At 42.1% G+C, this 27408-nt stretch overlaps 2 protein-coding genes and 1 non-coding gene across 25 annotated transcripts in view; 2 read left to right on the forward strand and 1 right to left on the reverse strand.

The window, feature by feature from the left end:
- Positions 1-27408, reverse strand: part of Rmdn2 (regulator of microtubule dynamics 2) — a 255562-nt gene that overhangs the window by 119039 nt on the left and 109115 nt on the right. For 12 of the 23 annotated variants that reach the window (XM_078029357.1, XM_078029362.1, XM_078029344.1 and 9 more), the window contains one exon: positions 8096-26102. The exons of the other annotated variants lie outside the window; for them this stretch is intronic. In XM_078029357.1, the coding sequence (XP_077885483.1) occupies positions 25959-26102 (144 nt within the window). In that variant the 3' untranslated portion in view covers positions 8096-25958. Of the gene's footprint in view, positions 1-8095; positions 26103-27408 lie in introns of those variants that run through there. 23 annotated transcript variants of the gene reach the window in all.
- On the forward strand, positions 11867-20303 carry Cyp1b1 (cytochrome P450 family 1 subfamily B member 1). The gene is made up of 3 exons (XM_005336538.5): positions 11867-13091; positions 13483-14526; positions 16465-20303. The coding sequence occupies exons 2-3, from the start codon at positions 13484-13486 to the stop codon at positions 17051-17053; spliced, it is 1632 nt and encodes a 543-aa protein (XP_005336595.1). The 5' UTR covers positions 11867-13091; position 13483; the 3' UTR covers positions 17054-20303.
- On the forward strand, positions 20305-20405 carry LOC120885114 (small nucleolar RNA U13). The gene has a single exon (XR_005727632.1). It is a non-coding gene; the product is annotated as a small nucleolar RNA U13 (small nucleolar RNA).

Genomic DNA, 27408 nt, shown 5'->3' on the forward strand with positions numbered 1-27408 from the left:
AGCCACTAGCTGAGCTGCAGGCGTTCTCCTTCTTGGGTGAAGGGCTTAGCTGCAATGTGGTTCAAATTAGACGTTTCTTGCCTGAGTCGAACAAATCACTTGGGTTATATGCTGACAAAAAGGGAACAGTCTGCATACTTGGAAAGCTTAGGGGGAATTAAATTATGCTCTGTCACTTCAGAGCTGCTCCTCTGTCCTCTCCACCATCACCTCCCAGTTGCCTGTGGGAGGGAGCCTCCGAGGCTTGCGTGCAAGCTCTGCCATAACCCAAGGCTTAACATAAACTTCGGGCTCTCAGGTCATTGGGAAATAACAGGTATATCCGGTTGGGCCTTTTGTGTGCATCTGCACGCAAATTAAAAGCTCGTGCAGAGCTGAACCGAGCCTCTGGTTCAGGAGGATGACTCGGAATGGCATTCTCACACCCTCGCCCTGTTTGTTTCTTCAGGGAATCAGGAGATAGAGAGCCTGTTTATGAGAGGTTCACACCTCTGGGAAGCTGAGGTCAGCAGGGCCAGGAAGTGGAAATGGCCTGGTGCCAGTGGTCAGCTGGGGAACAGGGCTCCCCAAGTCAGAGTATCTAAAGGGTGGGGTTTTTATGTGGAGGAGGTAGGGGTGCCGAATCCCAAACTCCCCTGCTGGTGGCAATGTTGACCAGACTGCTTGATCCTCACTGACCTCAGAGTGGGGAAGGCGGTAGGGCACATGAAGACTTAGGGGTGACGCCCTGTGGGTTGTCCCTTCTGCTTCTCACCTTCCTAAGTCTTGTGATGCTCCCAGTACAGTTCAGCCTTGAACCCTCTGGAGGGCTGACTAGAGTAGGCACAGAGCATCCGCCCTGTCCACATGTCTCTTCCCATCAGAAGCAGAACCGTCCCTTGAGCTGGGACGCAGCCTTTCCCCTGCAATAGACATCGGTGCCTCCTGCCCTGGAACCATGAGATTTCCTCTGGCAGCTGTCTGCCCACTTGCAGTGACTGGGAAGCAGTAAAGTTTTTGGATCCCAGTAGACCTGAGGTCAAATTCCAGCTCAACCACCCAGGAACTGTGTGACTTTGATGGGTCACTCCAGCTCTTCCTGCTGTGCCTTCTTTGCCTATAAAAAGGGGATTAGGATTAACAGTCACCTCCAAGAGTTGATGGTGAGGGATTAATATTAATGAAAAGGTTTACATTTTGTGCTTTGTACACTGCCTGGCTCAAAGTGCTCAATGTGAGATAATTTTTACGTTATTAGTAATATAATGTTCTTGTTACTATTGGTATTATTGATGGATTTGTCATCTAAAGAACTGCTGTGGTGTCAGGCTATGGCTCTGATGTCTCTAGCCCCCACACCCAAGTGGGGACCCATTCACTTCTTCCCCTGAGCTGGGTTCTCCCAGCTCCCTATAGAGGTACCCTGAGGGCTCTGGGAATCTGGAATTTGAATATTACTTCCTGTATCTCTTCTTTCTGTCTCTTCTTCTGGTCGCATACTTGATGGGGGTACCTCAAACTAGCCAGACAGTTTGTAGAGATGTCTGAATGTGCCTTCGCTCATCTTGGGGGCTTTCCTCTTAAAATTAATAGTTGGACCATCACTTCTTCTGAAATCACCCCTACTCCTGCCAACTTCTTATATCCAAGGGAAAGAGTTTTACCCTTAAGTTGAAATAGAGGTTCTCAAAGTATGGTCTAGGAAACCATGAAGTAAACCAAAGGGTGGTTTACCTATTCTCTAAAGTAAACCAAAGGGTGGTTTACCTATTCTCTTTTAGACCCTTTCAGGGGATCCACAGGTTAAAACTATGGTCATAAGATATTCTCCACCTTTCTCCTTCTCGGCATCTCCTACCTACCAGGGGTCGTCCAGGGGCTACCTGGTGCTTGACATCATAGCAGATGAACTGTAGAAACAGACAGGAGTGGTCAGCTGCCCTCTGGGAAGTCAGAAGTCAAGAAATTTGTAAAAACATGAAACATGTCCCTCTGAATACTTTTGGAGATAGTATTCTGGCTGAATGGTTTTAGAAAATACATTTACCCTAAAATAATGTTATTTATATTAAAATGCATTAGGTTTATAATTTTTTTTATGAACTGAAGGAGTAAATATTTAAGAATTTTCAGCTTTAATTTCTAAAACTGTAAATATTGATAGCTATAACTTCAATAAACAATAGTTCTTTGGGCTCTCAGTCATTTTTAAGAGTATGAAGAAGTCCCTGAAAACAAAATGTTTGAGAAATACTGAGCTCAGATCTTGGCACTGGGGCCTATGAAGTCATCGATTCGCTCACTTCTAAATAAAACTGTCATTTCTGGAGGCTGGAATCATGTGAATTTTATGGTAATTTCAATTATAATGGGTTTGAGTGCAGCGCAGCGAGTCGTGAAGCGCGTGTGGAGGCTTCATACCAACCCTCCGCATGTTCTAGCCACTGTTGTGCAGGAGGCTGTTCTAAGCTTCCCAAGATTTGGTTGTAAATTATGGAGATCAAGTTATACTGGGCACATACCAAGGAAGCTCCTCACTGGGAGAGGAGGGAGAGAGCTTGAAGCACTTTCAGCACTGAAACCAAGAGAGCTTTGCTTACTGGGGTCCTGGGCTGGGGAGGGCAGTGGGATGACCCAGGCCCTTAACAGGCATAATAGTACTGACTGGAGGGTCAGAAAGGAAAGGCTTCTGGAAGATTCATGATGGTGGGCACTGAGTCAATAATTAATACTGCTGTGGATGGGTGGTCTTGGGAGCCTGCAGATCTGAGTTCAAATATTGACCCTGGCTATGGTTAGGGTGTGGTTTGTCCCCACAAAATCCATGCTCTGAAAGCATGGTCTCAGTGCAGTGGTGTCGAGATTAGGGACTGGAACATGGGGGCTGCACCCTCAGGAATTGATTAACATTATCTCAAAGGAGGTCAAGTCTCCCGTGATTGGATTAATTTTCACAAGAGCAGGTTGTTATAAATCAAGGGCACCCTCTTCGGTCCTTCTGCCTACAGTCAGTTCCCTTTCTGTTTCCCTGTCATGTTGTGACAAAACCAAGGGAACTTGCTAGGAGGTCAGCACCATGCTGTTTGGATACTCCCACCACCAGAATTGTGAACCAAATAAACTTCTTTACTTTATAAGTTATCCAACCTCAGGCATTTTGTTATAATAGCACAGAGTATTTTGATGGCTTCCAACATTGCAACTTGTGTGACTTCTAATAAACAGCTCATTGTCTCTGAGCTTTAATCCCCATATATATAAAGTAGACTAAAATTATCAATGTTTTTAGGATAACTAGGAGAAATAAATAGAATAGATAAAGCACAGTGCCTGGCCTTTGGGGGATATTAGCTGCTTTGCTTTCTCTATCTCTACATGGCTTTGGTGTTGGGGAATCTAAGAACCGAGGAACATAAGCCACAAGCCCTGGCCTATGATAATAACATCAAAGGAGAGGATGGTCCTCCCATTTAGCCAGGCACAGTGCTCTGCCTGTGGCACTCAAAATTGCCAGTGTGTTTTTTCTCTGTTATATGATATGTAGAATTTTATTTCCACTTCTCTGATCTGTGACAGGGAACCACAAGTATGTTCTCAGAGCTCAGCAGTAAAAGAGAATAGAAATGGAACTCTCTCGGGTCCACAGTCCCTCAATGGGCCCTAACTCTGGAAGGGGTTTCCATTTTAGCCCATAGCCACAGATATTCCACTGAGAGATGATTGGCATCCTTGGGACTCAAGGCTCAGACACATCCTTCCTTCACTAGAAGTACCTGAAACACCTTGGGACATCGGGGTTCTTGAAGGCCTGGCTGCTGGTCACAGGCCCCAGCTGTCGTGAAACAGCCTGCTCTGCTATATTCTCAAGGCTCAGAAACTGACAGGCCCTTCCTCCTTCTGCCTTCAAACCCTTAAGATTCACAACCCACTAGGGAAGGATTCAGTCCAAGAGGAGATGGAAAACCAGAGTTCAGTCTGTGCCAAAGTACAGACTATTGGCTCTCGCTTTCCATTTTGGATTGGGGTACATTCTGGACAATTTCCTTCCTGGCATTAACAAGGGACAACTGAATGACTCCCCTGCCCTGTCTTCTGCTACAGGCTCCTGTGACAGGCTCGGCTTCCCTCAGTGTAATGGGGTGGGCCCTGTGCTCCAAGTCTGAGGCCATGGATACTTGCACCCAGAGCTATAAAGTTAGAAAGAAGGTGGCGTGTTCTGGAAAAGTCGGTAGCATGGCCTCACTTGTGCATGTCCCAGGAGGTCCCCAAAGCTGTCCCTTGAGTTTCCTCCCCTTGAACTGCACAGAGTGATGTTCTCTTAGCTCTGCTTGGCAGAGGGTTGCGTGAGTACTGTCCTGGAGCCTCCTTAGTATCATTGTAGAGCTGGGAAGCATTCATAAAGCCAGCAGGGGGACAGGCCAGGAGCCCAGTTTAGCAGAAGGAGCTTAGCCTGTGGCTTCTCCAGGATCTTTTAGGAACAGGCCATCCTCCTGCCTGAAGAACTGCTGCTGGACCAAGGGTCCTGATGTGGGTACATCTGGGTGAGGTGAAATGAGGTAAGGAGAAACTTCTGCAGAGCTGCCATCTGGGATTCGGAGGAAATCACGAATTGGCTATCGGTGCTGAGCTTTTCTGCCAAGGAGCAGATGATTTTGTGAGATCAGCCTTTGAAAGGCAGCAGCAAATGGCCTCCCACAGAAGAGTAGTAATGGCTAATACTGTCCTGGCCCAACCACGTGCCAGCAGCATTTTGACAGCTTTACATGTATTAGCTCATTCTGTCCTCACTCTAATTCCATGAAACAGGCACTAGTGTCATCACCGCACTACCAGAGTGTGAACTGGATCCAGAGAAATGGCTTTTAACAATGGAAGCCACTCAGCTCTACCTAAGAGCCAGATTCAGACCCCGAACTCAGGTTCTGGAGGATGAGGCACCGCTCATGCACTGCCTTAGAAACACAATGAGGAGGTGATGGTGTCACCTTGGGCTATCGGGAACTTGTAGGTGGATAAGGGTGCACTGCCCTGGGAGCTGTCACCCTGAACCTCACAGGCCATTCCTTCATTTCTGCAAGGCAGGTCCAAGCCCTCGCCATGACTCTGATTTTACTGGACAAGAATAAGAACTTAGTAGGAGTAGAAACAACAACAGCAATAATGATAAAGAGTGGCTAACTTTTATGGAGAACTCATTTTTCCATCAGTTATGCAAATTTATTTTCTTATAATCGATATCTTATTTAATCCCCATGAATACTCACAACAGTTAGGATGTCATCTGTTGTGTACAAGTGAGAAAACTCAGGTGTGCTATGCTAGTTAAATAAGAAGACCAAGGTTACTGCTAATAAATAAGAGAGCTGAGCCTCACACACAGAGTGCCTGGCCCAAGGAGCCAAACTCCTGGTGATTGGGCATGCTGGCTGTCTGCCTTGCTTTTAATCTCCTCTGGAGGATTAGACAAGCCCGGAAAGCATTTGGACCTGTGCCCAGGGGCCTGTCATCATCTCAGAGGGGATGTGGATATGTGCTGAGGTTGTTCCCCCTCCCTGGCCTGGGAATCCAGCCACCCCCCTACCCCCCTCCCCCGCACTTTACCAGCTTTAATCTGGAGAATTCCCTCATTTGTCAAAGGAGACGAGATGATCCAAACACAAGCACGCATATTCTTTAAAATAAGGAATAGATGTGAAAGACAAGGAGCATTTTTGTTTTGTTTTTGCCCCATATTTACAAAACTAAATTAAAATACCAGTCCTCTACAGAAGGAAAAGTATTTTGGCACATGCTACTGGTGAAAAAAACAAGGTATGTGGGAATACAAAGTGGTACACCTTGTCAGACAACAATGAGGTGACATCATCATATACAAACATGTCCCCTTGATTCAAGCATTTCTACTTGAACACTCACAAGTGGATGCAAAGTTACACAGAGGAGTGAAGTCACTGCAGTGGAATCTATAATAATAGAGCTGAGAACAACACAGACAATCGTGTAATCATTATTTATGGTTAAATAAATTATGTCACAGCCAGACTATCAAATAGTTTAAAAGCAGGAGGAGATCACACTCTCTATTGAGTTCATCAAGATAATCATTAAGTTGGGAAAAAAGTCACCAAGTAATAATTATAGTATAATCTCATTTGTATTAAAAATATGTATATAGGTAAAACCACACAGTGTACATAAGTAAGAGGCAGAAGGTTCCTGTGGTTAGATCTGAGTTGTTCCATTTTTTCTGTGTATTATATATTGATTGATTCCTTTGAACAGGAGTTTTTTAATGTATTATGTATGTGTGTCTTAAGAATTCATATCCAGCCCAAACAGAAAAATAATAAAATGCACATAAAAATATGGATATGTAATAATGCAAGTGTACAGTATAACACAAATGTCTTTGCCTAGAAGTCAACCTGAGAGAGCCAGATATGTTGTCCCTGTATGGTTTTCCTGTCCTGTTCTGATCACTGTTCCTTAGGAAGTAAGAGTATCAACAGTATAGATAGTTCTCTGGGTTGGAACACTGTCCTAAGGATGCGAGATGCACTTAGTAGGAATAAATGTAAAGTCTCATATTTAGTTTATTTTTTTATCAATTGCACAAGGACAATTAAAAACTCAGCCATTAGGTCCTATATTAAAAGATGAGGATTTTAGTTGATGGTAATCTTAGTACAGTGTCTATATTTTATTAGTAGGGGGCAAATATTTTGAAATTGGCCAAAAACTTGGTCTGCATTAAAAGAAGCACTATGTGTGATAGAAACTAACCACATTCCTTTGGGCTGGAGAAGATGTCACCTTTGGGATGTGGTGTTCAGTTTCAGGCACATACTTAGAAAAACATATTGAAAAACTACCTTGTGCAGAAGGCATAGAAAAGCTGGGTAAAATGCTGGAAATCAGGTTCAAATTCAAACAATGAGAAAGAAACTGGGTACTTTTTTTGTTGTTGTTTTTAAAGAAACTGAGCACTTTTAATTTGTGGAAAAATGGCTTAGAGGCAGCACAACAGTCGTCTTCAAACACATTATAGGAAAGGAGAATCAGTCTTGATCTCCTCCAAAGAAGACATGAAAGTTCCTTCTGTATTTTTCTTGATATCAAGAACAATCTCCTAACATCTAGAACTTTCTAAACAAAGCAGTCCAGCAATAGAACAGGCCACAGCTGAGAAATGACCAACCATTTCAACAGCAGAAGGGAAAAATCCTACGGGAGCCAACCGTCAAAAATGCTAATATGTAATTATCCTGCCCTTCTGTTCTCTTTTGGGATTATGTGAGGGAAAAATAACCACTTACATTATTTAACTACCAATTATGTTCTCAAAATTGCATATGACAACAGTTTTTTTTTACCTGAATTTTTGTCACTTTGTGGAAAAAGAAGAAAATCTTGTGAGAAAAATATAGATCTAATACTAAAAACTATGGGAAATAGAGTGGGGTGGGAGAGACTGGAATCTGGATTTTCTACTAAGAAACCATATAAAAACCTTGAAACTGTACCAGTCAACAGCCCAGGGTGAGATGTTATGATTTACCTTAACCCAAGTGTTTCTGTCTGTCTGTCTCTGTCTCTCTCTCAGTGGGGGGAGAACTTTACTTGTTGCATTATGTATTTTCTCCATAACCTGATAAATATTTAATTTCAGAAAATAAAAATAAAAATGAACAACAATATTCTCTATCTGCCTAAAGATATGTGTGTGTGTATGTGTGTTTATGTGTGTGTGTGTGTGTGTGTGTGTGTGTGTGTGCGCGCGCACACTTGCACGCTTTGGTTAACAGGTTTTCTCTGCTAACCAAAGTCACGGACAGCAGGCTTCCCATTCCACTGTGAGAAGAGCAAATGTTGGAACTACAAAGATGGTGGTGGAAACCCAGAGAACAAATATGCAAAGGTGACCACAGACTGTGACAGTTTTTCTCTTCCTATGGGATCATTGCTGTACTGAGTCAGCGAAAGAGCAAGGTGCCAGTGGAGGACACTGGACTGCATAGCCATCTCAGGACACAAGAACAATTTTGATATCAAAGTTACAGGAGAGTTACAAAATTATTCCAAAGAACCCTCATTTACTCAGATTATCCACTTAACATTTTGCCATGGTTATGTTATTATGCTATCTCCCTCTTCTTCCCACATTCATCTTCCACCTTCCTTCCTTCCCTTCTTCCTTCATTTGTTCCTTCCTTCCTTCCTTCCTTCCTTCCTTCCTTCCTTCCTTTCTCTCTCTCTCTCTCTTTTTTCTTGAGTCATTTAAGAGTAACTCATAGACGTTGATGCCCCTTTACATCTGAATTCTTAGGGAAGCATTTTGATGGGAAACTAGAATAATTGCTTACTACAAAGATGGTGAATTAGGAAGACCCTCGTTAGCATGCATAATGATTCATAAACTCTAAAGCACACTTTAAAACTTTACATTTTAGCATCTCTGAAATCTGGATGTATTTTAAAAATTGACAGCAAATTACAATTGGAAGCTTCCCCACTCAGCCTTTACCCTAGTACATAAAATGATGATGAATCTTACAAATGAAAACTTCTGAGATAAGATCAATTTATTTTTTAAGTTCTGTGGTTCTCAAGCCTGTGTCTTCCAGAAGGGAGAAAGCAGAAACAATACCGGTGTGCACAGGGTTTGTATCAGCTTTTACAATCCTCTCAATTTCCTGTACAATGTCCTATGGCCCCCTCCCCTCTGCCATACCCCCAGTCTTCTTATTCTTCTTACTCCTGACTACTGACAACTGCCTGATTACTGACTCCTGCCCACCCCAAAGTCCAGGGCTTGCCAGAGATGGCTGCTTCCACCCCACTGTCCTCTCAAGTGTTTGCGTGTCTGGAGGGGGCTGGAAAAGCAGGGTACTTATCTATATCAACATAGGGGTCGTGATGGACAGAAAGGACCCAAAGAAAGCTGGCTTCCATCCTGATAGCTGAGGCCAGAACTTTCTTGACTGTTGTCTACAGAGGCAATGCATCCATCTTCTGATTTAAAATAATAATAGTAATAACAATGACAAAGAGAGCCATGGACATCAGTGCACACATGGAGAGGACTGTGGTGGCTCTCTGGTTTCTTACCAGTCTCACCCATCTCTCTTTCCTGATATCAGAGTGAACTGTTCATTATAGGGTGGAACCTATGCAAGCCTGACCCCCAGAGTCCTTCTAGGACCTTGGGGGACAAACACTCTCCTTCTCTTGGGTTGCTGATCAAAGGCTTCCTATGACCAGCTTCCCCAGCACACAGAGGAACGAAGTCTGAGTGAAGACCGACAGGAGCAGAAGGCCGGAAAGCAGCCTGCCTGGATCCTCCCATCCTGTGAGTACCACAGTTATCCTCTGCCACATGAGTCGGTACATTCCTGTCCCGCTTAAACAAGCTTAAACTGTTTCCTGGAATCAACACAACATAAGGCATTTAAAACCTCTACTTTAAAGTATCCTCTAGCTTAACTGTACTTTTTGAAAGCTATTTAATGACAAACAATCAAGTTTGAGATCTGGGAGGGAGAAATCCCCCTATTTTGTGTTGTGGACTGAAAGAAGACCCCCTGGGCCTGGGATCCTTGCTGTGGTCTAGAAGTTGTGATGATTAATTAAAAAGCCTGATGTGGACTCTTCAGGGAGCACCTCATCTTGGCTGGACTGGGGTACACAGAGGCTGCACTGGATTCACGAAAAGTCTTCATCACTTACCAAGTAGGTGCTACAATGAGGTGCACACCATAAAGCCAGGAAGAACCTGAAGATGCACCACGGCCAGCCACGTTGGTTGGCCATAACTGATAAGGGCCTATCTTTCTGATAGTATTTGCACAACAGGTTTTTCTGCTTTTGAGGCATGTCCCAGAACAAGAGCTGAGCCCAAGGAGGACATTCCTTAACTATTTGCTGTAGCAGGAAGGCGTGCATCTAGTTGATCTAAAATCTATAGGGCATTATTGAGGAGTTAAGCAAAAGTTCATAGGGACAGACTCATTTCATACTTTTAAAAACAGGAATTTACTTGTTTCAAAGGCCACTTCCATTTGCTCTAATTCTGATAAAGATGCTGTGATTAAAGTTTTGGGAATTCTGAAAACTCAGAATTGGCATTAACTCATTAATAATCCCCATCTATTAAATTAAAGCCTGGATAAGAGACTGATGTTCTTAGTATAATTCTGAATAATTGACAAGGGTCTTGCTAAAGCTGAGCACTGTAAGGCTGTTATGAAACTCTTTTCAAAGGAATTGCTTGCTTTGAGAGTGTCTTCGCAAAGTTCTTCAATGCACAATGTTGGAGGTAGTATCTAGTGGGAGGTATTTGGATCACAGAAGCAGAGTCCTCTTGAATATATTAATGTCTTCCTCCAGTAAGTGAGTGCTACTCTCTTGGGGACTGGAAAAGTTGCTGACCCTTATGTTCTCCCTCTCCCTCAGGTGACCATTTCCTTTCTGCCTCCCTCAGGAGCTTGGGGTGGGATTGACTCCTCACCAGAAGCTGAGCAGATGCTGGCATTATTCTCTTGAACGTTTTGGACTCCAGAACTGTGAGCCAAAATAACCCTCTTTCCTCTATAAATTATGTGTCTCAGGTATTTTGTTATGGTAACATAAAATGGGCAAAGACAAATATGTAGACCAACAGCTCTGGCTAACCAATGCTTATTATCAAACCAATGCAGTTGCCCCAAACCAACTTCAGCTTTGATCTGAGTACCCCATTATTGTGTGTGAAAAACTCCTAGAGGATCTTTCAAAACTTACCAAATGAAGACTTTTACAAAAATGCCTTTTTAAAGTAGGTCAGATATTTTATTTTTGGTTTCAATCTTTCAGGAGTTAGACTCTTTTACAGGCACTCCTTTAAGTTTTTTTTTTTTTAACAATGCAAACAGTTATTCTGAGGGCTGCTATGAGGCATTGTCTCAGTCCTCCCTCATAACCAATTTTTATTGCAAAGAGTGAGCACTCTGTTTCTTCTTTGTGACACCCCAAATCCTGTTACCAGAACAATTAAGTTCTTCCACATGATTTTTTTTTAATGCAGGCAAGAAAGGCCATATCTGTGATTTTCTTCCGTGTAAATCTGTATGAGGAATCCAGAGTGGGATTTTGTAGGCTCAAATCCTGTCTCAGTATCTTGACAGCTGTGTGACTTAGATAAACTCTCTGAACCCCAGTTTCCTTATCTGTAAATGAGGCAATAATAGCACAAGATTTGGAGCGCGGGAAGAGCTCAAAGCTTATGGTTGTCCCGTGGCAAAAGTGCAACTTTTGTATTTACCCTTGGTGATCTCCTAGGCTAGGAAAAACAATTCCCATCTTATTAACTGGATACATCTCACCTCCTGCCCTGGGCTGGCCCTTTCCTCAGACTCGGGGAGACCTTGTTCTTTCAATGTGGTTGTAAACATGGTACTAGGCACTAGTAATAGCGTGAAGGAAAGGGGGCCGTTGCCTCAGGGTTCAAATTGCTTCTGGTTTCCCTTTAGAAAGAAGCATCCCCATTGAGAGTATATGCACCCGGGGAAAGGGACTGAGCCGCGGGTGCCCCTGGGTCGCGCTGCAACCCGGCCTGCGGGTGGTGGCCCAAGCGTCCTGGCTGTCACCGCGGGCGCGGTAGTGCGTGCGCCGCCGAGGGTGGTGGCGGCAGGCACCCCGCCCTTGGCCGCCGCCTCGGCGTGTCAGGTGCCGTGAGAAGCGCGGGAGGGGCGGCCGCGAGGAGCGCCCAGGGATATGACTTCCCAGAAGCTGCGCACGCAAGGCACAGCTCCGCACGCAAGGGGGAGGCGACAGCAGAAGAAACTTTTCAACCCAACAAAGTCGCCCCCTCCTCCTCCTCCTCCTCCTCGTCTCCCCAGTTCGGGTCCCTAGCTCCAAGAATCTCCGGAGCGCCTAGCCGGTCCTCTCCTCCCCGCCCCCTTGTTCGCCGCAGCTTGGCTCCTTGCCCTGCACAACGACCTGGTTGCTGCCAGCTCCAACCCGTGCGCTCCAGCGGGCGGCGCCACCTGGAGTCTTTTCCGAAAGAGAATCTCAGAGCCATCCGCGCCCGGATTGAGCGCTGGCTTTTTGTGTGCCCAAGATGATCTAGGTCCTGGAAAGGAGCGCTGAGGGTTTCTGATCTTGCAAAAGACGAAAAGAGAACGTTGTGTGTCAAAGTACCACAACGGAGAGGTCAATTAGGTTGCGAAAAAGGTAGACTAAATAAAATAAGGCTAACCACCGCAACAACTCGAGCTTTCCTCTTTCCCAAACAGACAGGTTTCCTTTCCCTGCTAGGGATGCTCAAGGATCGGGAGCAATTGTGTCTCGGAGAACCAATCCTAAGTCACCGAGAGGAAAAAGAGGTCTAGCTTTCGGGGTGTGGGGTGTCCTTGGGCTAATGCTTGTGCCAAGAGCATTCTGTCCCCAGTGAGGGTCTGGAGGAAACCTTGAGGCTTAGACTGGGAGTTAACTGTGATGAAGAGCCGTTAGGAGACAAATGAAAAGTTCACACTGTCGCTCCCAAGGCCTCTAGCTACTCTACTGCTGCACCGCTGTCGGAGCGCGCCGCGCAGACGCCTTGCTGGACCACCCAGGCGCGCAGACTGGAATCGGATTCCAAGCCCAGCAGTGGAGACCCTAACCGCGAGCCCCGCCCCCACAAGCCCCGCCCCTCCAGGTCCCGCTTCCTCCTCGCTCTACAGCCCTTAAAACCCGGAGAATCAGATGGCGCGTGTAGTTTTTGGAGTGTGTGCAAACACCTCGGCGACGCCAGCTGTGAGAGCCGCCCGGGGGACATGAGGGCTGGGAACTGACTCCACTCATCAATCTCCTGCTCCATTCCAACGCTCTGAGAAAATCCTGACTTTCTCAGAGCCCCAGGTGCAGCAGGGCTCCGCAAAGGAGGTACCTTTTTCCGTCCCCATCCCAGTCCAAGGGCTCTTGGTTCTGTGGACACCAAGCGACTCCAAAGTGAGTGCTAAAGCTCCCAGAGAGGGCAAGAGGTGTCCAGGAAGGACTTCCAGGTTCCTGTCGACTCTCGGGTTGACGTTCTACCCTCAGCCCCTTTTTGGAGCCGGTCGTCCCGCGCCGCTGGAAACCGCACCTCCCCGCAGGTCAGTCTGTCCGCTGAGCCGCCTCCCAGTGGCCTCCTCACATGGGTTCTTGCAGGTCCGGGATGGGGTGGTAGGCAGTTTAAAGGAAACCAAGAGTCATCCCAAGATGCCTGTAGTGTTGTCCCGAAATTATAGGAACCGTTACGTGATTGGGGGTGCAGAGGCTAGTGCTGGATCCCAGAGAGAGAAACACGCTCCTTTCCTTCCCTGTCAGAGCTTGGTGTAGGTGTGGGAAGAGGTGTCTTCCGCCACTTCTCCAGAGAGCCAGCCCCGTCCAGACCTATGGATGGCCTCCACTTCACCCAAAGGTTCGACAGTTGGGAAAGGAGCGTGGGGAGCCCTCTCCTTTCTCTTCACACTGAGTGTCACGCCTTTGCCTTTCTGTCCCCAGCATGGCCACGGGCCTCAGCCCAGATGATCCATGGCAGCTGAGCGCGCTGTCTGTCCAGCAGTCTACGCTCCTGCTGCTCCTCTCCGTGCTGGCCGCGGTGCACGTGGGTCAGTGGCTTTTGAGGCAGCGGCGGCGGCAGCCCTGGTCCTCGCCCCCGGGCCCCTTCCCATGGCCACTGATCGGAAACGCCGCGGCAGTGGGCCGGGCGTCGCACCTGTCTTTCGCACGCCTGGCGCAGCGCTATGGCGACGTCTTCCAGATCCGCCTGGGCAGCTGTCCGGTGGTGGTGCTGAATGGCGAAAGCGCCATCCACCAGGCCCTGGTGCAGCAGGGTGCCACCTTTGCTGACCGACCGTCCTTTGCCTCCTTCCGCGTAGTGTCGGGTGGCCGCAGCCTGGCTTTCGGCCATTACACCGAGCAGTGGAAGGCGCAGCGGCGCTCGGCGTGTAGCATAATGCGCGCCTTTTCCACGCGCCAGCCGCGCAGCAGGCATATCCTCGAGGGCCACGTGCTGGGTGAGGCGCGCGAGTTGGTGGCACTACTGGTGCGCGGCAGCGCTGGAGGCAACTTCCTCGATCCCACGCAGCCCATCATCGTGGCGGTGGCTAACGTCATGAGCGCCGTGTGCTTCGGCTGTCGCTACAATCACGACGACGCCGAATTCCTCGAGTTGCTTAGCCACAACGAGGAGTTCGGGCGCACAGTGGGTGCCGGCAGCTTAGTGGACGTGCTGCCCTGGCTGCAGCATTTTCCCAACCCACTGCGCACCACTTTCCGCGAGTTCGAGCAGCTTAACCGCAACTTCAGCAACTTTGTCCTGGATAAGTTCCGGAAGCACCGCGAACGTCTTCGTCCTGAGTCCACCCCCCGCGACATGATGGATGCCTTCATCCTCTCCGCAGAAAAGAAGGTATCTGAGGACTCGGGAGACGGTCTCGCGCGGCTGGACTTGGAGAACGTGCCGGCCACTGTCACCGACATCTTTGGAGCCAGCCAGGACACCCTCTCCACTGCGCTACTGTGGCCGCTTATCTTCTTCACCAGGTAAATCCTCCAGGAGGCCTGGGTTGGGCTTTTCTTTCCTCCTCTGAAGACGGTGTGGGCTAGAATATGTTGAGGTCATAAGCATCTCATAGGGTTTGAAGTTTCGCTCCAGGTCTGCTTTCCTCAAAACCGAGATCGCCTCCCTAAAACGACGCCCAGAAATGCGTAGCGTAGGCTTTGATTCGCACGCGATCACTCCACGTAGAGCTGCAGTGGTCTCTCAGTATCTCGGATCTTGTCTTTCCTCTCCCTTCCCGCGCTGGCGAGTGGCGACAAATTTGTTAAATCCCTCAAACAGGAGATGTCTAAAATGTCCACAGATCAGCCCTGATAGGTCTCTTCCTGGTGCAATAGAAGCAATATTGGAACGGCTCCAGAAGGAAGGGAAATGCAGCAAATAAGTTAAATAAACACAGCCGCGTAATCGGTACGGATCAGAGGCTGCCCAGTCCTGGCACTAAAAGTGAGCTGCTGGTCAGGGCTTTGTTCCCAGACAAAGGAAGACTGTGGAGGTCAGCCTGCGTGGGCCAACCCATGCAGAAGCTTTCCAGAGGCGGCCAGAAACCAACCGGCCGTGCTGGGTTCATAAATGCCGCGCTAGGAATGCGAGCAAAAGTCAGGATAAAGCTCAGCAGTCACTTTTGCAAAGTACTAAAGTTTTTGTATACTTTTTTGAAATAGTTGTATCCAGGCAAAACTGAATAGTTGCAACAGGGGAGATTTGATTCACAACATCTAAAACATTTTCATCTGGCCCTTTATGAAAAAAGTTGACAGACCTCTGCATCGAGATGTTGAAGAGATTTTTAAAAATCTTCCATAATTTCATCCCATACATGCTTAATTATTTTTTTCAGGATCACAACAAAACGAGTATGTGTTTTTTGACTTCTACTTGTTTTAGTGGGCATTTCACATTTTTAATGTTAATTTTAGTAATTTTTATAGCTACATAATAAATTGCCATAATAGTATATGTGTGTGTATGAACATTTCTTGAGCTTTAACATGAGTCACTGACTTTGATTGCATTTTCAATTTTAGCTATTGTTGTGGTTATATGTTATTGTACCTGTCAGATTATTTAATGAAAATACATTATTAGGTATAAATTATTGGGTTTTAAATGAGGGGGGTGGTTACCTTGTGAAGCTTGTTTTGAATTAAGATTTTTGTCTTTTAAAAGATTTGTACCACTTTGTATTAATAGCAGTGCATAATTATTACTATTTGTACCACAATCTTACAAACATGGGGAATTTGCTTCTAAGTTTAGAAAATGCACAACTTTTTCTACCAGGATACCCAAAATATTTTATAAATTAAGAACAAGAAATTATCCAGGGAAATGAGAGCAAGAAAATGGATCTGCTTTTAGGTCTGCATCATAACTTTTGTGAGTCCTGGGAACTTTTGTCTTTGTGGACTCCTTATTCTATAAAACGCTTTAAAACTATATATAAAACTGGACACATTAAAAATTATATATTAAGACTTTTTTCTACCTAAAAGTTTATTTTTTTAGGTCTGAAGATTTTTAAAGTCAGGAAAACATTTTTTAGGCCCCTCCAAAGTATTATGAGCCCTAGGCCCTGTGCTTTTAGTGTTTAATGGAGAAGTCAGGTTGGCCCTTATTGTGCATTTTCAAAATAAAGAAACTTAAGAATTTTTTGACTTATAATGGGGGAGAGCTTTAGTTATGTAAGTTTTACTATGGAAAATATAATTGTTAAAGTCCATCTTGAAATTTATAGAAAAATTAGCAATCTGTTTTAGATTTTTTTTGTTTTTTGCCCCAGAAGTATCCATTCAGTCATTAACTAAGCCTGTTTAAAGACAGTGGAATTAAACTAAATTGTAATGTACTTCTAAATGAAGGAAGAATTAATTTTGCTTACTCAATTTTTTTTTCCTCCTTTACATTAAAACCCCAAATAGGTATCCTGACGTGCAGGCTCGCGTGCAGGCCGAATTGGATCAGGTGGTGGGGAGGAACCGCCTGCCCTGTATGGGTGACCAGCCTAACCTGCCCTATGTTATGGCTTTTCTCTACGAAACCATGCGATTCTCCAGCTTTATGCCTGTCACCATCCCCCACGCCACCACCGCCAACACCTTCGTTTTGGGTTACTACATCCCTAAGGACACGGTGATTTTTGTAAACCAGTGGTCTGTGAATCATGACCCGGTGAAGTGGCCTAACCCGGAGGACTTTGATCCAGCCCGATTCCTGGACAAAGACGGCTTCATTAACAAGGAGCTGGCCAGCAGCGTCATGATTTTTTCCGTGGGCAAGCGGCGGTGTATCGGCGAAGAGCTGTCTAAGATGCTGCTGTTTCTCTTCATCTCCATCCTGGCTCACCAGTGCAATTTCAAGGCCAACCAAAACGAGCCCTCGAAAATGAGCTTCAGTTATGGCCTGACCATTAAACCCAAGTTCTTTAAAATTCACGTCGCTCTCAGAGAGTCCATGGAGCTCCTTGATAGTGCTGTCCAAAAGTTGCAAACTGAGGAAGCTGGCCAATGAGAAGCCAGAAAGCAAGCCGGGATGAGGAGGGGGATGAGGAGGAAAATTTAGTGGTTTGTTTTGTTTCCCCCTACTAATTCCTCTTTGATGCCACTTCTCAATTAGCCTCTAAGATGTATGTAAATCAAGAAGCCTGTAGGAGAGGCTTGTTCCCCACTGAGTAGCTCCTTGTGAGGTGCAGGAGCTCTGGGAAAAGTTTTTGAATCACAGAGTCACAGGGCCCAAGGAGTTTATATTGGATCATGGTAATAATAATTTCTTAAGGAAGGGAGTATTCTTTGGAGTTAACAGATACATATACATATGCACACAGTTATCTAATGAAGTATTTCAGTAATTATGCCTTTTTAGTGGATCCGAGGTTGAGCCTCTATGTGCAGAAATCATTTTCATAGAACATTGTACTAAGCAAAATTTCAGGATATATTGAAGATGCAAAGGCAAGTGATTTCAGTGTAAGGTATATGACTGAGGGTGATAAGGGAAAATGTAAAGACCAGAAATTCCCTTCTTACCTTTTTAGCAAAACGGCTTAGAAAGACTGTAGTACCGCTGGGTAGATTTAACTTTTTGCTTCCCTACTTCAGGATGAAACATAAAGTCAGTTGCTTAAAAAGAAATTAATAGTTGAATTAATTATTGGAGTGCGTTTCAGAGATTTATCATGAAATTTAAAGTGTAAATTATTTGACTACAAAATTCCAAGCTGAACTTGTACCTCTCTCTTGGTTGCCAAGGTACAGTGTTTCAATTTTGAGAAAAAAAAAATATTTGCCATTTCAGCTAAACTTTCAGTTATATGATTGTAATGTTCTGATGTCAGCAAGTATTATAAGCTAAAAAAAAACCACCCATGTCACCGAATAGTATTTAACATATATGTATATATACATATCTATGCACAGATATATACACATTACAAAATCGTTCATAAACAGTATGTTAATATTAATTATTTTGATCATGAAAAGGTGGAATAGTATGTCTCATATTATATTGAAAATCAAAAAGTACAATCAGTTCAACAAGGTATGGTTCCAATAACTTAAATAAGCATGATTAAATCAACCACATATTTTTTTGACATGAAAAACCAAGTCAAAGCAAGATTTCTTTTCTCATCCAAGTTTTAAACAATGAACAGATCCCAAAATTAGGTTAGTAAGATGTATTCTTATTTTATAATGTTTTATTAAAATTGTATTCACAATATAGTTTCTCCTTTTGAAATTGATGCAGTTAATACGTTGAAATTTCAAACTCTTAGCATGTTAAATTTTAAGTTAATTTTAAGTCCTTTTTGATTACTGAGTTCCAATTGAAACTATTAGGAATCTGACAATCATTTGGAAAGCGAGACAAGCTAACATTTGCTGGGAGGAGAATGAAAATACCATGAATTATCTGGATGTTCTCTTTCATAGGTAACAAGGGCGGAATTCCCATTATAACTGATTAGTTTCTCTTTTAAGTGATTAAGCAGTTTAGCATTGATGTTTGTTTTTTTAAATGTCAGAATCAGGATCAGCCTCTTTGGAGGCTGTTTTGAGAGGGGCACTCTAAGACACAGGAGCTGATCACATCGGTTGTGTTATTTGGGATAAATTGCTTTGGGAGCTGAAAAAAAATGAAACTTGAATAAAATGTATGGATTATGAAATAACCTGAAAACATTTTTTTAAAAAGAGATGGAAAGAATACAAAAGTATACAAAGGAGGTTTCACATTTTTATTTTCATTGCAATGGAACTTCCAAAACAAGTTCTACAGAATCCTGAGAGCTTACTGTTTGCTCTCTTTAATTAAGCTTTTTTTTTTTTGAATTTTAAAATCAAAATTCAAAGGAAGGAGTGTACAATGGTTTAATATGTGGGTGGTCGGAAGAGAATCAGAAAGATGGCTAAGCATCTTCCCACCGTTCCAGATTAATTTAACTAAAGCACAAAATTTGAAGCATGAACATTTAGGAAAAAAAGATGTTTGGTGTGCCAGCATTAAATCTCTAGATTTTTTAAAAAAATCTGTAATATAGCAGATCTATTTTGTAGTTTGGAATATCATATTAATACAATTTTTTATTTTAAAATTTCATAATTATATCTTTTGAAGATGAAAAGTTGTGCCAGTATTTTTAAAGGCATTAAAGCTAATTAAACAAATTAGGCTTACCCAATACACTTCAGTTTTTAGGCACTATTTCAAAAAGTTATGCCCCAGCAGACAATAATTCTGGCCTCCTGTAGCCAATTTATTCTGAGAGATGTGTAATAGCAAAAATATTAAGGCACTGATCTGGATGCCTCATTACCAACCAGGTCCAGAGTGTGATCACCTGTTGTTTTTTTTTTTTTTATATTGAGCTCAGTTGTCCCTGGATGCTTGAGGGAAAGGGAAAGCCGGGCTTATATGAGAAAACCTAGGTGCTTGGAGGTTTCCTGTCTTATTTAGTATGTTTATAACCTAGTTAAAGGAAGGAAAATAAAACCAAAAATGAATAAAAATAACCAAATTTGGTGACTATGGTAATCAGATTACTGGCTTAATCAGAAAACCTCATTTTATTTCTGCCAGAGTTAGTTATTTGCTGATCACCATTAAAGTCAGAACATCTACTTCAGGTTATCATAGTAGTTAAAGTATATTGTTTATTAAATGCCTCACTTATATGTTAAAGCTTTGACTGTGTAAGAAATGTTTTTTTTCCAAAATAAAAAAGATGTCTCAGGTTTGTTTTGTGTATTATCTAAAAGCTTTCATGTCCCAGAACTTAGCCTTTACCTGTGAAATGTTACCACACCCTTAATATTTTCATAGTAGATCTATATTAGATCAAATAGTGGCATAGCAATATATATTAATTTGTATGTTTTTAGCTGTGACACAACTGTGATAGAAAAGTATACTTTAGTAGATGTGATTATAACTCAAGAATAACTCCTTATTTAACCTTTTCATATTTTTATACTTTATCATGTATGCTTTTAGTGTATACATATAGCAGCTAAGGAACCTAGGTGTAACCAAAATAGATTCTGGAGACATAACATTAATATATAGCTTTTACAGTTTGATATACCAAATTAAAAAAAATGTATCTGGGATTATCTATAATGGGACAGTATTACCAAAATAATAAAAATCACTTTCATAATCTTATGAAATTTCATTTCATGTTGTAATGAAGATAGTTAAATGTATCCATTTATTTCTACTATTACTATATATCCTTGAATAAAATATTTCATCATAAGATCCTCTTGTGGTTCCTAAGTGTGAATTGGGTTTTTATGCCATTGTGTGAGATGTGCCTTCCTCAAATCTTGTAATGGCATCAGCATATTATCAATTGACATGATGAGAGAGAGAAGAAAAATTGCACTAAAGCATTTTATTTGGTCATTCTACATTTTCTTCTTCTTTTAAATAGTTTTTAAATAACAAGGTTTCTACCAAATTCCTGATATCTCTCTCTCCTCCCGCCCCCTCATCTTTTTTTTTTTTTTTTTGGTACCAGGGATTAAACTCAGAGTACTTGACCACTGTGAATTCTGCCACATCCCCAGCCCTATTTTGTATTTTATTTAGAGACAGGGTCTCACTGAGTTGCTTAGCGCCTCACAGTTGCTGAAGCTGGCTTTGAACTTGCGATTCTCCTGTCTCAGCCTCCCAAGCTGCTGGGATTACAGGCATGCGCCACTGCGCCTGGCTCTATTTTTTAATTCGTAAAAACCAAATAAGGAGTTAAATTTCAATGGCAAACAACCAAGCAAAATAAGAATTAATTTGCAATTTTGAAAGATTGAATGGATTGAGACTTTAAGATACTGACCTAATATTTCTACTTCCTCTGAAAAATGTAGGACACATTCTTCCCCTCAGCAACATACTAATCCTTCCTCTGAGTGTTGTTCCATTCATTCACTTTCAAGGTATATGTGCCTTAATTAATAAGTGCAATTCATGCCCAGTACAATAGAATGGATAAAAGAGTTCTGTAATATACTACATGGAATATTTTTCTGCTGGCTTTTGTACTTGGTAAATGACTTGATATTACAGGCCCTGCACAGTGGGGTTCCGGCCTTTTCTGCCCCATGCTCACAGGTGGTAGGCTATGTACAGCCAAAGGCCCTTATTTCTTCCAGACTATAGCTCCTATTATTATGAAAACAGGAAAAGGAGCAGTGGAGTAAAAATTGTACTCAACGTCATTGCTACTTTGGCTTGGGAACATCACTTTAGCAGCCAAGAGGAATGGCTATGAATTGGTTTTAGAGAATGCTCGTTTTTCAGATGTACTTCAAAAGGATCTTGGAAATGGCCATATGGATTCAACACAAGTGAAAACAATATTTTAATGGGGAGGGGAATTCCTTTAAAAAATCTACATGGGGTCAGGTTTTTGCAAAACTATCAGACAGGGTTGCATTCAACCCTGTCAAGCCAATATAATGTATGGCGGGATGTAGCTGAGGTGTGAATGCAACTTTGCACCTAAGATAGGTGTGGTCACTGGAAGTTCACAAAGGTCATTTCTGTGACCTCAAAGCCAGTCCTGTGTTCTGTACTAGTGCTGCAGAAATTAATTGGCTGTCAGATTTCTCTCGCTTTGGTTCAGTGACTCTTACTTCCTGCTCTTCCCTTTGGGAAAAGAAGGAAAATAAATATTCAAATACATTGGAGAGCTATTCGTTTTTAAGGATGAAATTCTGGAGGAAAATAATCTATGTGCTTATGTGGAAAGAGAAAAAAATTAATAACTCCCCCTCAAAGAAAGAAAAGATGGGGAAAAAAGAGAAAAGAATCTAGTTTAACTAGATATGGGCAAATCATAGCTAAAATGCTTGCAGTTCCTTTATTTGCTGTTAGTTATATGCTTTGAGGAAGACTGCACAGATCTTCTTTTTTTTTTTTTAAAGAGAGTGAGAGAGGAGAGAGAGAGAATTTTTAATATTTATTTTTTAGTTCTTGGCAGACACAACATCTTTGTTTGTATGTGGTGCTGAGGATCGAACCCGGGCCGCACGCATGCCAGGCGAGCGCGCTACCGCTTGAGCCACATCCCCAGCCCCCAGATCTTCTTTAATACTTCCCAATATGTGTCAGGTATGAGAGGCATTAAAAAATGTTAAACACTTATGATTTTTGGATCACTCACTGTGCTAAACTCTTTTTTAATTTAATTACTATTATTATTTTGGTACTGGGAATTGAACCCAGGGGTACTTAACCACTGAGCCACATTCCCATTTTTATTTTTTATTTTGAGACAGGGTCTCAATAAGTTGCTTAGGGCCTTTATAAGTTGCTGAGGTTGGCCTTGAACTTGTGATCCTCCTGCCTTACCTTCAGGCATGGGTCACTGTACCCAGCCATAATAAACGCTTTAACACATTATTATACAATGGTCTTATGAGGGAGGTGATGATATGCCAAAATTATGCCTTCAGAATCGTCTAGATTTTCCCTAAAGATGCATTGACTTCAAAGCCCCTTGTCTTTGTACCAGAGTTCACTTCTCAACCTGCCTGTGTTTGGTTATACAATCAGTTTGTTGTTGTTGTTGTTTTTGTAATTTAAAAATTTTAATTATTCTAATTAGTTACATATGACAGCAGAATGCAATTCAATTCATATTACACAAATAGAGCACAAATTTTCATGTCTCTGGTTGAACACAAAGTAGCTTCACACCATTCGTGTTTCATACATGTACTTAGGATGATGATGACTGTCTCATTCTGCCCTCTTTCCTACCCCCATTCCCCTGCTTCCCCTCCCTCTCTTTGTCCTACCCAAAGTTTCTCTATTCCACCCATGCTCCCCCCATCCCCATTATGAATCTGCATCCTTATATCAGAGAAGACATTTGGCATTTGGTTTTTTGGGATTGGCTAACTTCACTTAGCATTATATTCTCCCGCTCCATCTATTTACCTGCAAATGCCATGATTTTACTCTCTTTTATTGCTGAGTTCCATTGTGTATATATCCCACATTTTCTTTATCCATTCATCTACTGAAGGGCATCTAGGTTGGTTCCACAATTTAGCTATTGTGAATTCTGCTGCTATAAACATTGATGTGGCTGCATTACTATAGTATACTGTTTTTAAGTCCTTTGGGTATTAACTGAGGAGTGGGACACCAGGGTCAAATGGTGGTTCCATTCCCACTTTTCAAGGAATTTCCATACTGCTTTCCAGATTGGTTGCACCAATTTGCATTCCCAACAGCAATGTAAGAGTGTGCCCTTTTCCCCACATCCTCGCCAACACTTATTATTGTTTGTTTTCTTAATGGGTGCCATTCTGACTGGAGTGAGATGAAATCTTAGAGTAGTTTTGATTTGCATTTCTCAAATTGCTAGAAATATTAAACATTTTTTCATATATTTGTTGATTGATTGTGTATCATCTTCTGAGAAGTGTCTGTTCAGTTCCTTGGCCCATTTATTAACTGGGTGATTTGATTTTTTTTTTTTTTGGTGTTAAGATTTTTGACTTATATATCCTAGAGATTAGTGCTCTATCTGATGTACATGTGGTAAAAATTTGTTCTCTATTCACTGTAGGCTTTTTATTCACTTTATTGATTATTTCTTTTGCTGAGAATAAGCTTTTGAGTTTGAATCCATCCCATTTATTGATTCTTGATTTTAAAATTCTTTCGCTTTAGGAGTCTCTTTAAGGAATTTGGGGCCTAATCCAACATGATGAAGATTTGGGCCTACTTTTTATTCTACTAGGTGCAGGGTTCTCTGGTTTAATTCCTAGGTCCTTGATCCACTTTGAGTTGAGTTGTAAATGGGGAGAGATAGGGGTTTAATTTCATTTTGTTGCATATGGATTTCCAGTTTTCCCAGCACCATTTGTTGAAGAGGCTATCTTTTCTACAATATATGTTTTTGGCACCTTTGTCTATATGAGATAAGTATTTTTGTGGGTTTGTCTCTATGTCCTCTATTGTGTACCATTGGTCTGCAAGTCTATTTTGGTACCAATACCGTGCCATTTTTGTTACTATAGCTCTGTAGTATAGTTTAAGGTCTGGTATAGTGATGTCACCTGCTTCACTCTTCTTGCTAAAGATTGCTTTAGCTATTCTGGGTCTCTTATTTTTCCAGATGAATTTCATAACTGCTTTTTATTACTGATTGGAATTGCATTAAATCTGTATAGTGCTTTTGGTAATGTGGTCATTTTGACAATATTAATTCTGCCTATCCAAGAACAAGGTAGATCTTTCCATCTTCTAAGGTCTTCTTTAATTTCTTTCTTTAGTGTTCTGTAGTTTTCACTGTACAGGTCTTTTACTTCTTTGGTTAAATTGATTCCCAGGTGTTTGTTTTTTTGTTTGTTTTTGAGGCTATTGTAAATTGGATCATTTTCCTCATTTCTCTTTCAGAGGATTTATCACTGATATACAGAAATGCATTTCTTTTTTTTAAGAGAGAAAGAGAATTTTTTAATATTTATTTTTTAGTTTTCGGCAGACACAACATCCTTGTTTGTATGTGGTGCTGAGGATCGAACCCGGGCCACACGCATGCCAGATAAGTACGCTACCGCTTGAGCCACATCCCTAGCCCTTAAAAATTTTTTATTTGTTTTAATTAGTTATACATGACAGTAGAATGTATTTATGCAGTTTGATATATCATGCATACATGGAATATAATTTCTCATTTTTCTGAGTGTACATGTTGCAGAATCATATTGGTCACGTAGTCATATATACATACAGTAATAATATTTGTTTCCCTCCCCTCTCATCACTTCCCTCTACCTAATCTTAGGTAACGTTCTTCTTCCCTAGTGCCTCCACCTTATTGTGAATTAGCATCTGCATATTAGAGAAAACATTTGGCCTTTGGTTTTGGGGATTGACTTGTTTCGCTTAGCATGATATTCTCCAACTCCATCCATTTACTAGCAAATGTCACAATTTCACTCTTCTTTAAAGTTGAGTAATATTTACCACATTTTCTTTATTCATTCATCTGTTAAGGGACATCTAGGTTGGTTCCATAGTCTAGTTATTGTGAATTGAGCTGCTATAAACATTGATGTGGCTGTGTCACTATACTATGCTGATTTTAAGTCTTTTGGGTATAAACCAAGGAGTGGGAGAGCTGGGTCAAATGGTGGTTTCATTCCCAGTTTTCTGAGGAATCTCCATACTGCTTTCCATAGTGGTTGCACCAATTTGCAGTCCTATCAGCAGTGTCCGAGTGTACCTTTTCCTCCACATCCTTGCCAACATTTATTGTTGCCTGTATTCTTGATGATTGCCATTCTGACAGGAGTGAGATGAAATCTTAGTTTTGATTTGAATATTTTTTCATATATTTGTTGATTGCATAGTATCTTCTGAGAAGTGTCTGTTTAGTTCCTGGCCCATTTATTGATTTTGACCTAGCCAATTTAATCCCTCTCTGATTCTATTTACCTCTTTAATTATTTTTTTGAAACCACTTTCTTCTACAGTTACCTTGGATTCCAGGAAAACAGATCTGATTGATAAGCATCTTTACGACATGGGATCAAAACAAGAAGCAATAGCAAGTCTCATAGGTCACTCCATGATGAGAGTGGCCCTCCTAAGTGTGAGCAATTACTCCATGATAGAACTGAGGCTGCCCCTTAAGCAGGAACAATCGTCTCACAGTAGGAAACAAAGCACCCTTTCAAGTGATGGTAAACTTCCCAGAACTCTGCAGAAACAATCCTGAGATAAAGAGCAGTCAGACCATAGCCTGATCAAGATGTCTTACCTTTCCAGCCACACAAATCCCCAACCATGAAAGCCCCCATAAACCCTCAACTTGGTGCCCCTTTTCTATAAAACTTCAAAGTTTCTTTCAACCCCTTGAGGACAGATCCTTGATGCCTGAATCCTCGTTTCAGCAGCCACACTGAATGAAGTTCCTCTCCTGCCCTTCACCACAGCTCATCTCCTTGATGGGCATATTAGCATGCTCCACAGAGCCTGGTCTGTTGGGACCCTGAGAACCAGGGCCTCTATTCAAGGACTCCAGTAACAGTGACTGAGAAACAAAGAAAAAGAGATGAGGGACTGGGGTCTCAATATCCCCTTCATGGGCACATGCCCAGTGACTTAACTTTCATCCATTATGACCCCCAAAACTTCCACCCCCCACCAGAGCACCTCAGATTGGGCACCAAGACTTTAACACATGGGCCTTTAGAGGACACTTTAGACCTAAACTATAGTAGTGCCTTTAGGTCTAGTCTCAGTTTCTTCTCCCTGCCATAGTATTGAGTGTATTCAGGTGGATTTCTGCTAACTCACTATGAAGCAAGGAGAAATACCAATCCTTGTATTTCCATCCCTTGAACAATGGCTTAACTTTTTTTCCTTTTTTGCCACAACCCATAAAATAAAGTGTATTTTATTTTATGACTTAATCCCTATCTATGTATGTGATTGTGTAAAATTACATGCACATAGCATACATGTATGCCATACATATATGGCAATGGTTTTTGCCATTGTATTTTTAGGATCCAATTTATTTTAAAATAAGTTTTGTGGTTTTTTTTGTTATTATTTCACTTAATTTTTTTGTTATTTTATTTTTTATGTAAAAATTTTTAAAATTTATATATGACAGCAGAATGCATTACAATTTTAGATAGGGCAGAGGGGTTGGAGGGGAAGGGAGGGGGCATGGGGTAATTAATGATGGTGAAATGTGGTGATCATTAATATCCAAAGTACAGGTATGAAGACACAAATGGATGTGAATGTACTATGTATACAACCAGAGATATAAAAAACTGTGCTCTATTTTATTTTAAATCTTTGAAGATTTAAAAATACAATAAATTTAGAGCACAATTTTCACTATGGTAGGTTTGCAGAAGTATCTCACTGCACTACACTGCAGTGAGATAATTCTGCAAACCTACTATAGAGAAATATATTTTTTTAAAAGCAAACAAACTGATGACAACAACTTTTGGGGAGGATGTAAAACTACTGGAACTTTCTTACATTGCTAAGGAGAGTGCAAAATAGTACCATATCATCAAGCCCTAGATATTTATTCTAAAGAAATTAAAACACCATCACATAACAGTTATTCAGGAATGTTTGTAGCAACTCTATTCAGAATCACCAAAAAGTGCAAACAATCTAAATTTCAAGGGTTATTGGCTAAAAACAATGTGGTAGTTCCACACAATGGAATACTACTTAGTGGTAGAAAGGAATGGACAATTGATACAAGAAGTCAGCCTCAATGGGTTATGTGCTGTCTGATTTCATTTATATACCAGTCTCAAAGAGACAAAAATTTTGGTGGTGGAGAACAGACTAGTGGTTGCCAA

Source organism: Ictidomys tridecemlineatus, chromosome 12 (genome assembly GCF_052094955.1).
Source record: "Ictidomys tridecemlineatus isolate mIctTri1 chromosome 12, mIctTri1.hap1, whole genome shotgun sequence".
In the NCBI taxonomy this organism is placed as follows: Eukaryota; Metazoa; Chordata; class Mammalia; order Rodentia; family Sciuridae; genus Ictidomys; species Ictidomys tridecemlineatus.